At 45.5% G+C, this 17,847-nt stretch overlaps 1 protein-coding gene across 1 annotated transcript; it reads right to left on the reverse strand.

Annotated features, from left to right (window-relative positions):
• Window positions 1-10,163: 10,163 nt before the first annotated feature.
• On the reverse strand, window positions 10,164-12,252 carry LOC127332714 (cytochrome P450 78A5). Its single transcript, XM_051359042.2, has 2 exons — window positions 11,256-12,252; window positions 10,164-11,132 (listed from the first exon to the last, which is right to left on the reverse strand). Exons 1-2 carry the CDS (start codon window positions 12,204-12,206, stop codon window positions 10,533-10,535), a joined length of 1,551 nt encoding a protein of 516 aa, XP_051215002.1. The 5' UTR covers window positions 12,207-12,252; the 3' UTR covers window positions 10,164-10,532.
• Window positions 12,253-17,847: the final 5,595 nt, after the last annotated feature.

Below are 17,847 nucleotides of genomic sequence, written 5' to 3' on the forward strand. Positions count from 1 at the left end.
AATTTACCCTTTGATTTTGATTCGATGTACTAGTTTTCCTCCTTTATCACGCATTAAATATTGTATGCGCTTCTAGAGGAGTATATATACTAGAAGTAAATTCTAGCCGTTTTCTTTTGAATCCTAAACTTCGATTAGAAAGACCATGAGGGTGGAAAAAGAAAAATCAAATCATTTAATTAGTTCTCCTTTTTTGCAATTGTATTGTTTTATTATCTATTCCTTTCGGGGTTTTACAAAATATTTTTTATAGAATATATTAATATTCTATAAAAAAATCTCGGAGTGCGGGAAAGTCTTCATCCCCTGGCACTTCAATCCTGACATTAACATTGCTCCCAACGATTACCACTGCGTGGCCAACCACCTCAACTGAAGCTCCAAGAAAACCTGATGATCTTTGTGGCCTTGTAGCAGGTCACGTCGCCAACACAGAGCCAACCTACTCCCAAGACCATCTTAACCTGCACACTAGATCAAACCAGATCGCATATCACAAGTATCTCCCGCAGCAAGAGAACTTCAGACCGGAACAGTCTACTCACGTAAAATTGCAAACATGGAACCAATCAGCAATCCACTCCAGTGCAAGCTACCAACATGTATCAATCAGACCACAGTCGTTGGAAATCCACGCCTTGGAGCAAGGTGCAAGCTAGCTACCTGCAGGCCAATCACATCGACTTGAACGAGGACGACACACCAGCCGTAACTTGAAGTTGCGGAGCTGTCGGAAGAACATACGCCTAACGAATCAAGACGACTGGATGAATGACGACACACCTCAGCAGCGTGGAGGGGTTGGAGTGAACAGAGACGACGAAAGCCGCGGCCCGGAGCCTTTTTTTCGAAAGTGCTTCACACACGACAGTCTATGTCCGATCCTTGTACGATAATTCTTCCACGTCGTGGCCGCGCTAATTACTCCTCCCACGGTCCCACCCATGCTAATTCAGCCCAAACCCAAACCCACAATACTGCCGAACCATCAAAATCTCTCCACCTCTTTTCTCCATACTCTTTTACGCCTACTCTTCATGAGTGCAGAATAACTAGCACTTTGTCACTCATCTCTGCCGTTAGAGCTTGCATCAAGCTCCATCTCTAAATTTCATGTCGAGCCAGAAAATCACGAACGCACTCCGATTTACACCGCCGACGAGCAAAGTCGTTGTGCCCCCTCACCACAGTCGCGAGCTCAGTCCATAAGCATGTTGTCGCTAGCCACCATTGCACAAAACAAACACATACGTGCCCGGAGCCGCCACTTTGGCTTCCCCTGCTCGGGCACGAGCCGCAACGCCGCATGGACTAGACGCCTCGTAGCCCAGGCTACACTAGACGACCATCCGTAAACAACGAACGTCGTGCCAAAAGATCCGAGGCCACTGCCCAGCCAGACCAGCCATCTGATCACGCCGACTGGGCCAACGGACTCGCTACCCACGTAGCACAAGCACACCACCCTTGCCTTGCTAGATCATGGCCACACTCGCTACTGTCCGGAGCCGTTGCCCCGGCGCGGCGCCCACCATATTCAGCCGCAAGGCAACCATGCCTGGTTGACACAAACCTACCACACCACAAGTGTGGGGCCTCCAAAGGCGGCGCCTTCAAGAAGGTAGCGGCATCTCCGCGCAGAACCAGAGCCACGCTCACCACCGCATCCCGAGGCCGCTCCCCCGGTGCCTGATCTAAATCCGCCCGCACGCTTAAGCGCGACCGACCCGCCCTGACGCTCGGTTGAGCGCGGCAGGCCTCAACCGCACCAGAGCTAGAAGACCGTTGAGTCGCTTTCATGCGGGCCCAAAACGCACGCAGCCGGACACGGGAGGACACACTCATTGTCTGCACCACCAAGGTTTTTTTTCTCGGTTAACATTTTTTACCGGAGGGGACCGGAATTAACGGTTACCGCGAATTCTCGGAAATCTCGGAAATTTACCGAACGAATTAATTCAAACAAATTTTGAATTCAAAAAAATTCAACAATAAAACAAATAAATTAACTTCCGAATTTAAACTGTATTGGTGCCTAGGTCGAGCGGTAAGATTTTCTTCTTTAATCCGCCTCGTCGTGGGTTCGAATACCGTATTAGACAACTACGTTTTTTGAATTTTATCCTACAGCGGATCGACTAAATCACGTAAAAAAATAAAATGTAAGTGTGGTGAACTCGAACCCATGACCTCAAAGCTCCGCCAAGAGGAACTTACCGCCACAGTAGACAAATCTATCTGTCACAAAGTACGTTCGTACGCTACTTTACCTGGATTTTCTGAAGTACAAATTCAAATGTAACCGAATTTTTTTGTCCGGTAGCACTGTTTCTCGGAGGGTACCGAGATTTACGGTTTTCGGCGAGATTTCCGAAATCTCGGCCGAGAAAAATCCCTGGCACCAACAAATCGGTTCCCCAAATTTGGTGAACGGATGCGTCGGGGCGGACGGGTTGGTCTGTTTCCATCGCCCTGTTGGAGCGTGCGTGGCCTGTCTGCCCTCCATACGGACCGAATCAGACACGCCAGGACCCAATGAGTCGGCCCACTAGAGATGCCCTAAGGCCAAGTAAAAAAAAAGGATTATTTGATAGGTGGGACGTACCATAAGGAGAGAGACGGTCCGATCCCATATTATCCAAGTCTCGGCCCTGCCTAAAAACCTAGGTTCGCGTTTGCCTCCAGCCTCGCGTGAGAAACAACGCATCCACGTAGGATCGTATGAATGTCGGACGAAATTTGTCGTACGTATAGAAGACTCTTTTTTTAGTGAGAGCTACACGCCTAAACAAGTTGAAGCGTCATAGTTGATTTTTTTTCCTGTGTTGGATCCGCTGAAACCCACATCCAGCCCATATATACCCATTTGAATTGATATAGTATGTGTACGTCACGTAAGAAAAAAAAATCACCTGAGCAAGATTTTTATAGGACATTTCTATTTCGGCACACGCATGTGACCATGGATACGTATAAAAACGAGGTACAACACAACGCGGGTCATACATTTCTATACAAGGTTGTACGGACGATGGACCTACACTAAAATTACGATCGTACCCCCGTTTACGAACAAGTATGAAAAGATCTCCACCGTTATTGTGTTTGACGCATCCAAAATTTTGCCAGGGGAGGAGCACCGGAGCAGAAGTGTCTGCCTAGATAAACCTCTTGTTCTAATTGTTAGATGCGCGCCAATTGGGCCCTCTTGATTTTTTCCCGGGAGAATTCGCTGAGCCAATATTGGCCATCTAGAACAAAAGCAAATCCCCTCTTTCTTCTCTCCGGGAGAATATGTTGAGCCAATATTGGCCGTCCAAACAACACAAACCCCCTCTTTCTTCTTCGTCGATGGAGGGAGTAGTGGGTTGAGATGATGTTCTGAGCATGTGACACATGCATGTCTTGCGGACGGAAAACTGACATCTCATCTCACAGCTCCATTCTTTCCATCAGACAAGACTAATCGTGGGCATTATCCCGCGAGATCTTTGCCATCGCTCTCCCAATCTCACCCACACCTGAAGATTGCGGCAATCATGAGATGATGACCCCCACTTGCCCTTGTTTCCAAGTAAGTTCCCATCTCTAATGGTAGCATAAAATATAACCCCATAGGACACTGCATACCAACAGCATAGCACACTGCATAGAGGCACACAGCCTCTTTCCGTTCAGGGAAAGAGCATGCACGCGCCTCGACCCTGTCACGTCACAAGATATTATTTCCTAGGTGAGATGTTATATCAGATTATGGCAATCAGGCAGGGGGGCCTGGAATCATACGCTTTAGGTTTTTTGTCCTGGCTACCAAACTTCCCCAAGCATTTTATGGGCGAGTACACACTTTGAAGATGAGATAGCAGATGGTGCGTATGTAGTCTAGCTAGAAACTGAAGAAAAGATAACCAGGGGTAGAGCATCTTCAGCTTGACACAGCCCGGAGTCGACCTTCCAGAAACTGCTTCTTGGGCGCCGCTGAATGCAGATGCAGGCTTCACTTGCACTGGTTGAAGGTTTTTCTGTCAACGGTACCTGCAGAGTACCGCATGGCATCCGGATGGTTGGCTAACCGACTGGCTAACGGCCTGTACGAATACACTTGTACCTGAGTCAATGGCCGTTCTCACTTCAGAGTGTCACAGTTTGTTACGCCTGAGGTCCCGACTCTTCTCACACTTGGCAAGTCACAACATGTGTGAAGACACAAGCACTGAGCAATCTGAGAACTAGTCGGAACCTAATAACCCTGACAAAAAATTATGAAATGGAATGAGTAATTTTCATTTTAGGACATGAGGGATATCTTCGAGTATCTCCACCGGCGCGTCTCAAATAGACGCCGACAGGTGCGCCGACACTGCCCTATGGGAGCGCCGACACTTGCTCCCATTACCAATTTGGGGAGGGGGCGCTGCTGCGCTGGAGAGGTTGCACACTTTAAATGAGCAAATGTAAATAAATAAATTTTATTTGAGATAGAAACTTTACATAGGTTTCATCGTTTACATAGTTGAAAAACAGATAAGCACCAACGGTACCTTTTTTGTTTTTGAATAAGGGTAGGGTGCTGAGCACCCTAATTCATTACTCATAAGCATTGTACAGATAAAAACAGCGAGCCTGTTGGTAGCAGCAACCTATTGATTGCAAGAGAAACAGGACAAGATGATGATGCATGAGTAGGATTGCTGCAAGAGCAAATAGGCGAGACTCTAGCTAGAGTTTTTGCCTGATGTGCACAATTGTGAGCTAGAACATTGAGGCTTCTTTTGATATGAAATATGCTTGGCCTGAGTGTCTACAGGGTTTCCTGAAATTGCACCGCCTGTCTTCTAATTTCCCACAGCACATTTGGATCAGTGCCGCCATGCGCCTGCACTGCTTTTGCTAGTCCCAGGTTATCTGTGAAGAAGTATGGACCCTGCAAAAGAAGAGAGGATGCAATATTGGCTGCAATGAGTAGTCCTTCTGCTTCAGCTTGAATCAGCGAGAAACTGGAGCTGTCTTGGCTGAAACGAAAACATCTGTTATGTTGTTATGTGTTGATCTTGCTTCCATGTGATGTGGACTCCAATTCCTTCTTTGGTGGGTCGTCCATTTGTGCTCTTTCTCCAAGCTGCATCAACAAAAAACTTTGGGTCAGAATATAAAAGCTCTTTAGGTGTTTCATGGATTTTGGGAGGTATAGGTGGAGCAGTATGAATTTGTAGGCTATTAAGCAGAGCATTAGTTCTAATGATAGTTTGGCTAGGCTGAGCATCAACATTGTTAAACAATTTTTCATTTCTCATTTTCCAAAGGCACCAAAGAAAAGTAAAGATGTTTGGAATTGTAACCTGAGGGTGATCTAGTGCTAGGAGCTGTAAAACAGTGGTATGAAAGTTCTTAGAATTTTGAGTTATTAAGTCCATTCTAAGATACCAAGGTGACTGAAACCAAGCTGCTCTAGCAAAAGTACAAGTGAAAAATAAATGAATATCATTTTCTTGAAGACCACACCTGCAACAAATGTTGGAAATATGTCTTGAGTACCTAGATGCTCTTTGTCATGTAGGAATTGCTCTTCTTATTATTCTCCAAGCAAAAGTCTTGATTCTTGGCAACAACTCTTTATTCTGCCACACTTTGTTTAGCAATTTTAATGCTGCAGCATCTGGTGGAACCGGCTTGGAGAACCTGCATCAAAAAGGGCCTGCAGACAGGTTTTGTAAGCAGATTTTGTATTAAATTTTCCATTTGGAGTGAGTTTCCAATAGAGAATGTCAGGTTCATCAAAGGGAATAACTTTAACATCTTTGATTGCATCTGCAGTAGGTCTTTGAAAGAGAGTGTCTATGAGCTGAATATTCCAGTTTTTTGTTTGAGGCATCCAGAGATCATGAACTTTTGCTGCGTAAATGAAATGGGGATCTTGGATAATGAGATCATCATATATATTTTCCCAAGAGCTACACCAGGGAGTACTCCAAATGGAAATATTTCCCTGAGAGATTTGATAGGACGAGTTTTGCTGCAACAGAGGAAGAATTTTGATAGCTGAGGTCCAGAAAGCTGATTTAGGTATATTTGGCTTTGCTCTCCAAATAGATGTGTCATTGAAGTATTTGGATTTGAGGATTTGATAATGTTGGTTGTAGGGATTTTCTGCTATTCTCCAGATAGATGTGAGAATGAGAGCATGATTCACTGCATTGAGGTTTCTGATTCCTAGGCCACCATCCTTGACAGGTGCACAAATATTTTTCCAGGCATCTAGGCATAAGGGCTTATGTTCAGGATCAGAGTTAACTCCTGTCCACCAGAAATTCCTAATAACAAAAGTGATTTTTGCATGAAATTTCTTTGAGAAGATGATGTTGGACATGTAATAAATAGGGATGGAAGAAAAAAACAGACTTTATGAGCTCTAGCCTGGCAGCATGGGATAGAGATTTTGCTTTATAAGTTGAAAGCTTTGATTTGAATTTAGCTAGAACAAAATTGTAAGCCTCAGATCTGTTTTTTGCTGGAAGGATGAGAGGATGTCCTAAGTGGATAAAGTTTGCATCAATATCAGGCACAGGGAAAATAGTTTTCAGTTGAACTTGAATATTATTGTCCACAGCTTTGCTAAAGCTAATACCTGATTTTGCCCAATTTGGAATCTGACCAGACTGTTGACAGAAATTTTGGAGAATGTGTTTTATTGTAAGCCCTTCCTGTTCAGTTGCCATGCCACAAATTAATAAATCATCTGCAAACAAAAGAGAGTGGATGGGAGGACAATCTGGTCCCAGGATTATACCATTTAAATTTGCTTGAGCAAGACTATGCTGAAGTTGAATGGACAATTCATTAATAGCTAACACAAACAAGTAAGGAGAGATGGGACAACCCTGTCTGACCCCTCTGGAGCTGATGAAATTTTCATAAGACTGCCCATTGCTAATGACTGAAAAGGAAGGGGTGGAGATGCAATTGTGGATGAGGTTGATAAAATGACCATGCAGACCTTTACGAGCAAGGGCTAACAGAATGAAACTCCATTCTAGTCTATCAAAGGCTTTAGCCAGATCAATTTTTAACATGAAAGCCTGATGGTTCCAGGAAGAAAGCTGGAAAGAGTGAGTGATTTCCTGAGCTATAATTATGTTGTCACTAATTCTTCTTCCTTCAATGAAAGCTTTCTGAGAAGGATGTATGTGATCAGGCAAATGTTGCTTAAGCCTGTTAGCAAGACATTTTGTGATGATTTTGTAAATAACATTACAAAGGCTGATAGGTCTGTAATCTGAAGGCACCTGGGAGATGAGGTTTTTAGGAATTAGGGCAATATGTGTTCTATTTGATTGGGGAGGAAGAACACCAGTGTGGAAGAAGTTGTGAACCAGAGCATGCACATCATCTCCAATCCAATCCCAAGTGGATAAGTAAAATTCAACATAGCCAGGAGAAGCATTCCTTTTCATACCTTTGAGGACGTCCATAATTTCTTCCTTTGTAGGGATTGAATCTGTGTAATCATTGGTTTGAGGGGGAACTGTAGGAATTCTTTGATGAGCTGAATCATTTGTTTGAGATGCAAAAATAGATCTGAAATATTGGACAAAGGTGTTTGCAATTTGTTGAGGCATAAAATGAGTCACGTTCTGTTCATCTCTTATTGACATAATAGAATTTCTTCTTCTTCTAGCAACTTCTCTATGAAAGAAAGCTGTGTTTCTGTCACCATCTTTTGCCCAACTTTTCTTTGCTCTTTGCACATAGAAATCATTTAATTTAGTAGTTGTTTGTTCATACCTGGTAGTTAAGTCTTGTTCCTTTGCGAAATCTTGACTGCCTGGTGGAGCACATTGCAATTTTATGATTTCACCTTCCAGATCCTTTAGTTCCTCCTACAAAGGCTTTTCTTTTTACACCAAATTTTCAAAGAGGCAGCCAAGTGATTAGCTCTGGAGTGATAAGGCTTGCCTATAGATTGCTGCCAAGAATTTTTTGCATGGGTTTGGAAGTCATCTTCTTTGAGCCACCGATTTTCAAATTTGAAATGGGTTTTGGTTTTAGTGGCTTTTCCATTAGTTGATAGCAAAATGGGAGCATGATCACTAAAATTGTAGATTAAAGGCATGTTGTAAAGTTTAGTGATTGGATAGTTGCCTACACAAGAGGCTTGTGCTGGCCCTCGCCTCATTCGTTGAGAAATAAGAACACCCATTAATCCAAACTAGAGGGTTCTTAATTATGTTCCTTGTCATCTTCGTTGCAAAGAAAGAACATCCAGAAACCTACACTAGAGGCTTATAATGGCCCTTGCCATCTTCACTGTAAAGAAAGAACATCAAAAAACCTAAACTATAGGCTTGTGGTCATCGTCTAATGTTGCTACCGTCTCCACTGTCGACATGGTAGTGCCTACGACAGGATGTGTCGTCAAACACCTTCACCTTGAGCTCGTTGTCACCTTCCCACAAGAAGTTCACCAAGCAGCCGACCTATAGGTTGTGGACGCGGGCGAAATCCTCCCAGCCGGTGTCGAGGAACATATCTGGCCTTTGCTCTTCGAACAGGATCTCGACAGCCCATTGGCGAAAGTCGCAGCTGGCTTCCCGCAGGTGCAACCCAGCCAACTCCAGGCTGGTGAGAAATTGCGCGAATTTTTCCGGATGCCTCTTTCTGCCGAAAAAGGGTCCTCGTTGATGAGGACGACGAACTCGAAGAACTTGTCATCGAAGCAGTTTGTCTCCTCCTCGGGTGACGACGAGCGTTCAGGCGATGGGGATCCTGCAGCGCGGCCCCTTCCCTTGTCGCGGTGGCCACGTCCGCGACCGCGACCCCTAGCACCTGCAATGGAACTCGTAGGGGAGAAGGTGGAGGGTGGCTCTAGAGTTTGTGTGAGGAGGAGCCGGTGCCTGAGCACCCCGTTTTATACCCGGATGCATGCATGAGAGCGGTGGTGCGCATTAAAAGGCCAACACGTATGGCTAAGCCATTTATTTTTCTTAGCCGAAGGTATGCGAAGGTAGGTGAGCGGTGCGGGGCAGTGATTCCATTGATTTCTAGCACACATGGCTAGTTCAATTACGCTGACCGCTTTTTCGGCGGCTGCCAATCGGGCCCGATGTATTCCATTCGACGTGGTGCGAGGCATCGGCACGCCCGTTCGGCACCCCACGCGAAGGGGCCGGCACGGGGTTGCCAGCGATTGTATTAAGATCCAAAACTAGCTAGCTACTTTTTAAACGCGCCGGTATGACCCAAAAGCAGCATCGGACCTCCAAACAGCTATTGATGTCGCTATGGGGTGTATCGGTGAAGATGCTCTTACCACCTTGTTCTAGGGTAAAAAATCCGTGACAGGAGAAACATATAGCTTGAAGCCATCTCAAACCGTGTTCAGTCGATCTACATGTGATCCGAATTAGGGGTCCGAATGTTTGCATATTTCCATCACACACAAAATAAGATAGGCATATTGTAGAATAAAACATGCACTTCTGGTGTACTTCCCCCCGTTTGAAAACAATAAGAGTATGTATAATGATTTATCTTAGCTACATCACGTAGGATAATTGTTGAGTTGTGGGAGAGGAAAATAATAATAAATGAGAGGCGTGTTTTCTCTTAGCTAAAAGATTAATCTCTTAGCTAGAAACATAAGCCATTTTCCATTGTATGAGAAGTCTTATCTTGGTACACTATTTTCTAGTTCATTTTATAATCATGCTATAATTTAAGGAGCATGAAACCATAATTATAGCGGGTAACGTCAAGAAATAATCCATTGTGTAACATGTTATTTATCTGCTCTAATTCACATGCAATGAGTAAGATAAGACATTTTTAAGTGACTCAAAGTTGAGACACTTATTTACCAATGGAGTTTTTTTGACATGGAACACTGGTATTTACGAACGGAGTTTGTTACATAACAAAACCGGCTTAACACGAGAGAACCTTTTTTTGAGGGGTTAACACGAGAGCACCTAATGACACATCGTTCATATTTTGAACGACATGACACATAAGGTGCTTCTTACGGAGGGGGTTCGTTAGCCGAGATACACGGCGGTAGCACAACGTGACAATGCATGCACGAGGTCACGAGTTTTTGTAGTGCACACCATTTCACAAAGGGCGCAATTTGTAGCAAGAGAAAGCAATGTTTATAATTCATTGGAACATATTCAAAATCTCACTAATTTTCCTCGACATACGCGACATGACAACTCAACTCACGCACATAAGGTTTTTCTCCCGAACAAAACATACTACTACCTCGACCTATCGAAGACCAAAATTACCCTGTCAAGACACAGCATGCAAGCTTGCCAGGAGCAGGAGTAACTCTCATGGCCTAGCTAGCTCTGCCTCATTGGCTAAACGATCGGTCGCCAATGGAACGAGACAAAACCTAGCTATGCCATGAATGGAGATACAAAAAAAAGCGTCCCTGGTAAGCTAGCCAGTATCAGTAGGCAATAGAGTACGTAGCGCCGCCACCAGTCTGACATGAGAGCGTAGGTGGCGGCGGCGGCGCGGCGGCTTTTACCCTAGCGAGCGACGGCCTTGCACACGAGGGGCGTGGCCATCTCCAGGGACATGTTGAGGCGCTCCGACAGGTCGACGCCGCCCGAGGTCGCCGGTGCCCACTCGAACTGCTGTACCAGCTGCGCGAGCCAGAGGTGGACGGTGGCGAGGGCCAGCATCTTGCCGGGGCACACGCGGCGGCCGGCGCCGAAGGGGGCCAGGCGGAGGTCGCTGCCGAGCACGCTTACGTCCTCCTCCATGAACCGCTCCGGGCGGAACAGCTCCGGCTCGGGCCACAGCGCCGCGTCGTGCGCGATGGCCCACATGTTCACCATCGCCGTCGTGCCGGCGGGGACGAGGTGGCCGCCGACGTGCGCGTCGTGCACGGCCAGCCGCGCCCACGACAGGAGCGGGCCCGGCGGGTGCATGCGCAGCGTCTCCTTCACGATGCACTGGATATAGGGGAGCCTGGCCACGTCCTCGTCCGTCACGGCCCTGCCACGGCCAACCACGGCGTCCACCTCCGCCTGTGCCTTCGCCTGGATCTCCGGGTGCAGCACCATCCTCGCCATGATCCACTCCATCAAGATTGCCACCGTGTCCGTCCCTCTAAAGATCATCTCCTGAAACGTGCAGTCCAATAAATTAACACTCGCACGACAATCGCTTGAATGCAACGAGTTTGTACAATAAGAAAAATCTGAATCTTTTCATTTTGATATGGTTCAGTTATTAGCGACTCTTACCCAGAGAACAGCGACCATGTCGGAATCTGACATCTTGTCCTCTCCTTCTAGGCCGAGGAGCACGTCGACGAAGTCGCCGGAGAGCTCATCCGCAATGCCTCCTCTGGCGGCGCACTTCGCCCTGTGCTCCTGTATGATGTTGCCGACGTACGCCTCCACCTTCCGGACCAACCTGTCGCACCGGCGGCGCACGCCCTGGAGGTCGAGCCACTTGAGCAACGGCAGGTGATCGGCCCAGTTGAACGTGCCGAGGAGGTCGTACCCTTCGTTCACCATCTCCTCCACGGCGGCGCCTTCTTGGCTCGCGAAATCGTCGTAGCGCTTGCCGAAGACGACGGCCATGACGTGGTTGAGGGACGCCGCGTGAAGGAACCGCCGAGGAGCGACCTCGCCGTGTCGGGCCATGAGGGTGGCGACGTCGCCGAGCATGCGCGCGCCGATCGAGGCGCGCTGGGGCGCGGAGGCAGCCACGCGGCGCGGGCCGAAGAGGTGCGCCGCGGCGAGGCGGCGGAGCGCGCGCCAGTGCGCGTCGCCTGACGGTGCGAAACCCATGGCGCGGTGGAAGAGGAGGTGCCGAGCCGCGTCCTTCACGGGGCGGTCGCCGAACGCCGGGTTGACGAGGATCTCGCGCGCCGTGTCGGGCTGGCTCGAGACGACGACGCGGGTGAGGCCGACGGAGAAGGACATCAATGCCGCCCCGCCCTGGACGGAGCGGGACAGTGCCGCCATGACGCGGTGCGCCACGGGGCTGGACAGCGCGGTGACCACACCCGGCGGGCCTGGCGGCGGGCGGCGGCAGAGGGACAAGGCCCACGCCGGACCGCCCGGCGAGAGCCACACGAGGGAAGCGGCGAGAAGGAGCGCCGCTAGAAGTGGCGGGAGGAGGGTGGTGGCAGAGAGGAGGAGCAGAAGGAGAGAGTCTTCCGGCCCGGTAGCCATGGACAGATCCATGGCAGTGCTTGGAGTGGGATTCTTCAGAAGTTTCTTGGAAGGAAGAGTTTGGAAGGTGATGTTGAGATGGTGAGGTGAGTGGGCGTTTAAATAAGAGAGGCCCGGGGGCAATTTTGCTATACGGAGTTTTAATTTTTTTACAGCTAATTAGTATTTGTCAACCAATAGTCTTTTTTGAGGGATTGTCAATCAATAGTGTTAATTACCAGGCGTTACACACAAACTTTGTAACAGCCCGTGATGAATAGCAATAACTTGCTCCACGAGTAAAGTACAGCTAATTATTTGTCAATCAATAGTCTTAATTACCAGGCGTTACACAAACCTTGTAACAGCCCGTGATAAATAGCAATAATGAAGAACTTGCTCCACAAGATAATAAGCTGAATTTTAGTACAATCGCCGCATCATTTTTTCTGAAACGGAGGTTCAATCTATAAATTAAAAATAGAAATTGCCTAATTAATTTCAGAACAAGAACACACCAATGTCCAATACCAAGGAACCCATTGGAAACACACCGGAGAATAGGAAAACAATTCAAAAGTACAAAAATGTTTTTGGCATCGAAAGCGTGCATACATGTGGGGAACTGCTGGGCGTCCCCCGGGGATCTGATTTCCCAGCCCCCGGGTCGCCAGCCGTTGGATCGGCTATCTTGGACGGTCAGATCTGCTTCTACTGAATGTAGCAAAAAAATTCCTCCCGGCAGCCAAAACATAACCCGCTTTTGCTACATTGTAGCAAAAAACGGTTCAGTTACGAAATCAAATAAAAAGGCTGAGCTCGCCAGAGATCTCGCCGGAGAGCTCGTAGCAATTTTTTTAAATTAAAGTAGCAAAACAACAAAACAATTATAGCAAAAAAAATAGCATCACATCGTGATAATATATTTGCTACGTTGTCTCCGACGATGTCTCTGACGATTTTCATCTTTGCTACATTATCACATTTTTTTGCTACGTGGTCTCCGGGGAGGTCTCCAGCGAGGCCAGCCTTTTTATTTTTCTTTTTCTAAACGAACCGTTTTTTGCTACAGTCATTTGCTGCCGGGGGTGATTTTTTGCTGCTGAAGGTGTTTTTTTGCTACATGTAAATCTAACCATCAAAATGGTTGATCCGACGGCTGGAAACCCGGGGGCTGGGAGAGCCTTATCCCCCGGGGACAACGAATCATTTTCCATACGTGTGTGGGAGATGGACCTAAAATAGTTGGAGTTGAAACGTCATACTAGTACACACACTTATTTTTTCTGGATGTTCCGTACGCACGGCGAACAGAGAACATGATAGCCTAGAAGATATGAAGTGTTGACTACGTACAAATTTGCATTAAAAATGGTATTGAACATATGAAGCGGTAAAAACATCTAATATTTTCAGCTCAACCATTGTTTCTCAACCGGTTGTTTTATAATCTATCTATCCAAACCTAGGCCTAGAATTAAAACTTAAAACTCGCGAGCCAAACGAGTAACTAACAACTCAACTTGTCTCGACTCAAACTCGATGTATAACAAGTCGAGTTGAGTTTCAGCTTTTGTCGTTAAACAAGTTTAAGCTATATGAGCCGAGTTCACCAACTCCTGAGTAGCTGGTTTTGCTCGGTAAAAATCAATATTGGATTGTGCAATCTGGTCAAAGAAGCTAATCCAGCCTGAGTGGCTAAGTCCTGCCGGCCCAAGCCCTTTTTTGCTATTTGACACCTCAAGTACACTTGTGGTTTGTTGATTTTTCTTGCAATGTTTCTTGTGAATATGATTTGTGTTTTGTCTACTAATATGTCAATATTATTCTTAGGATATAATTATTGATTGATGTTGTTTATTAGGCTTGCTATTTCTAATGATTCTTGAGTATCATTTATGTCTAAATTAATTAAAAAATCATCATATGTACATGTCTCTTTTGGCAGTTTTTAACAAGTTACGCGGAAGCTACTCACGAGCTTTGCGAGTCGAGTTAAGTTTTAAATCTGGAGTTAATTGTTAAATGAGTCGAGTCGAACTAAATCGCTAGTTGACCGAGTTTTAGCAAGTTGAGCCGAGCCGAGCCGAGCTGAGTTTTAGCAAGTTGAACTCTCCTAACAAAGAGTACTAGGTTCACGGGGCAACACAACACATCACAGGAACTGCAAAGATGGCCCGTCGTAGAAAAAGTAAAAGAGTAAACAAGAATAATGTTTATCTCCGTAAATAAAAAGGTAACTCCATGCCCATCATACACGGATTTTAAAGATAGCACGATCCTTCCTTCTCATTTTAAAAATATTACTTTGAGCATTGTGATAGGGCAGCCAATAAAACATCTCATGCACTTGCTTTGTTTTGAAATAGAGGTTCTACCCTGGGCCACAACATTAAATGATGCACATAGTTTTTGTGAAGTAAAATTATTCAAAAGAACCTTATAAGAAAAGGACAAAAAATAAACTAAAGCCACTACCTGATGCGCCAAACGTCTAAACATGGCACAAGTGTGTGAAGCTATGCTAGCTGAAGTGCTAACTCTTATACTTCCTAAAGTGATAAAGAATGTAAGACACTGCCATAGGTTTTCAATTGATAGTTGATTAACCAACCACAACATGAATAGACATTTCCCCCCTTCTTTGGTCCCCTCTCCCTCTGCCTAGCCCTTTGGCGGCAGAAAGGGTGGGAACCTCGGTCCTACGTTTTGTTCTAGTAGTTAGGGATATGGTTTGTATGACAACGTCTAGGAGTTGATGACATCATATGCTCGTTGATCCTTCAAACCGGCGGCAACGGTGGAAACTCCATCAAATTTGTCATTTTGTTAATTAATTACACAATCCAGTATGATATCACCGTTTACGCTTTGTATACAGCCCTAGAAACTTAAGGGCTCGGAATCATGGCACCTATTGGTGGTAAGGCAAGCTGAGATCTGAGAGTCTCAACCGCAATAATACTAGACCTACGGGAAAAAAAACTTACAAGAAACTCTTATGGGACGATGTGGCAGACCAGCGTGGAAGACTGGGTGGGGTTGTGGGGTACACGCACGCCGTCATCCATGAGCCCCGCCTCCTTGCCACATGTCGCCGTTGAGAAGCCAGCTCTCTAGCATAGATAACACTAGTGGGGTGCCCACCAGCTTGTTTGTATCTATCGTGTAGAGTCTATGTGCTTGCGTCATGGCCGCGCCACTCATGCCGCCGCAATGGTCCGCGTCCTCCCAGGAACACATCGTTCGCTACATGGAGGTGCATCATTGTCATCATGAACACCATCCATGTCGACACCTCTAACGCTTTGCTTCTACTCACGGCAGGGCAGCAACAAGCCACCAATTCAGCCGCGAGATGTCGCCAGGGCGGACAGGGACTGAGCGAGAAAAGGACAGACAGCGCCTACTGCGCCATGTGGATCTGCGTATGCAGAAAGCGCTCTTTTTTATCGCTATGCAAGGGTGGACGATGCTTCTCTATGGCGCACATGTTTTATTTAACCGTGTGCGATGGGGCCTCCAGTCACACACACGTTATTTGCAGAAACCGTTTAGGCCATCACAAACTATTTGCTATACCCTTCTGTCAGTGCATTACAAGATCGAAATGAGTAGTGTTGAATTAGGTATATGTATCCCCCATATAACATGCGCTTGTTTCAATCAGCCGTATGATTTCAGTAAGCACCGAAGACAGTTTATACACGTGAGAAGCAACACTCAGTTGTGCCCAATAGTCCATAACTCAACAGTGGATGCACATATATTAGAAAAAATCATTTATATTTAATTGTACATTTCATACACCACAAACATACATGTATTTCTATTGTTAACTATATACATTCTTGGTTCCGTAGTAGTCTCCATGATCCAGGTTCTGCGGGCAATGATGCACCTCCACCCCATCTATTATGGCACCTTCTACTTGTTGTGCCGCTAGCATCTATGGTAGGACACCCGTATGCGTGCATTCTCGCCGGCCCTAATCTGTATTCAGTTCTCCACTTCGTTAGATTCATGGCTAGGAAAACTGCACAAAAAAGAACTCATTGGTGTTAAAACATAAATATAGACAAGTAAAATTTAAATAAATGCAAGTGCAAATAATTTTTGTTCTTACTTGCAAGTGATGATGCAGAGTCGGGCTGTCCAATTCTTATGCAGTGTCACCAAAATATCTTCCCTATTATAAGATGTTAGCTAAAATTAAATACGTTGAACATATGGACAAACTTGTGATGTATAGATCTAACTAGCTTACATAATATAACATATAAAGATAATTATAAAATGTTGTAATACTACATTACATAGATATAACAATAATATCATTTAATATCAATCTTGCTTATACATCACATCCGAACATATGTAGATCTAACAACCAAATCATGTCATACAACATAACATATATTCTAATGATTCTGGCCATGCTAATTGTGACAATGACTATAAAACCGAACACACCAATTCTAACAAAATATTCTAAATGATCTAGCCTTGCTAATTGTGGTTATAATCTATAGATATATCTATTTTTACTAGTATATTTGTGCGATAAATAGAAGGTAAACATGCAAAAGGTAAGAACGTAAACCTTAGGGAACACAAGCCAACTTGAAGGGAGGTGTTGGCTGTAGTCTGGCTGAGGTGGAGCGCGAGGATAGGTCCGATCATGGTCGAGGGCATGGACGAGCCAGCTTAACCGGTTATGTTGGTGGCATGTTTGTCCTACGATCACATAGATCGGCACGACTCCAGCATGGTAGGTCATCAACACACTCCGATGAGGAACATCTCCAGCCAAAATCCAGCTCCTGCCTTGCCAAGCAGATGAGTTTTCTGAGGACCAGTCGTGGTCCTATAGAGCGGGGCCATTGTGAGTGGAATGAGACCACATGAGATCGTCGATCCTTATTTACACACGAAAGTTGGTAAGTTTTGGGTTTGTTGGACTGCGTCGATCCCTCATATCACACATGACTCAAATAGGAAGAACCATTTGCAAACATAAACACCTCGCAAACGACCATATTTCCATTACTCTTGCCATATAATGTTTCACAATTTATTTTTATTTATTCATCTGTTATATTATTTCAACTTTTCACTCATAAGGATTGTTCAAAAATGAAGCCAAAGCATAATGAAGCCTATTTTCCATGTCACAGATATGGTTTTTAATCTTTTTCATCTTCAACTTGTCAGCATATGCCTTCATCTTCTGTCTATGGACAATATCCGCCAAATGTAGCTCCATATTTATCTTTTCTTCTTCAAACATCATTGTTTTTTCCACTTCTTTCTTCTTCTCTAGCTTCAACATCGGTGGTTTAGCCCTTAAACACATAGCTTTATCTCTGCATGCATATCCTCGCAGTCGCAATGGGGAAGCAAGAATATTCACCTACATGGAACGGATCGGAATGAGAAAACCCAAATGTCGAACTAGAGTATATCCCTAATTAAGTCTAGAAACTATACCTTATTCGAATCTCCGGTGTCAGTGACGTCAAATCCGGCGGGCTCCCTGGCCATGGCAACGGCCGACAGTACCAGCTTGCAGGAATGCGGACGGGGCTCCGATGGCTAAAGGGAGAGGGCCAGTATTTAAGGAAGATGTGCACATAACATAGGTTGTGTTCGAACACGCCTGTGTGTGATGCCT

Source organism: Lolium perenne, chromosome 2 (assembly GCF_019359855.2).
Source record: "Lolium perenne isolate Kyuss_39 chromosome 2, Kyuss_2.0, whole genome shotgun sequence".
NCBI classification, from domain to species: domain Eukaryota; kingdom Viridiplantae; phylum Streptophyta; class Magnoliopsida; order Poales; family Poaceae; genus Lolium; species Lolium perenne.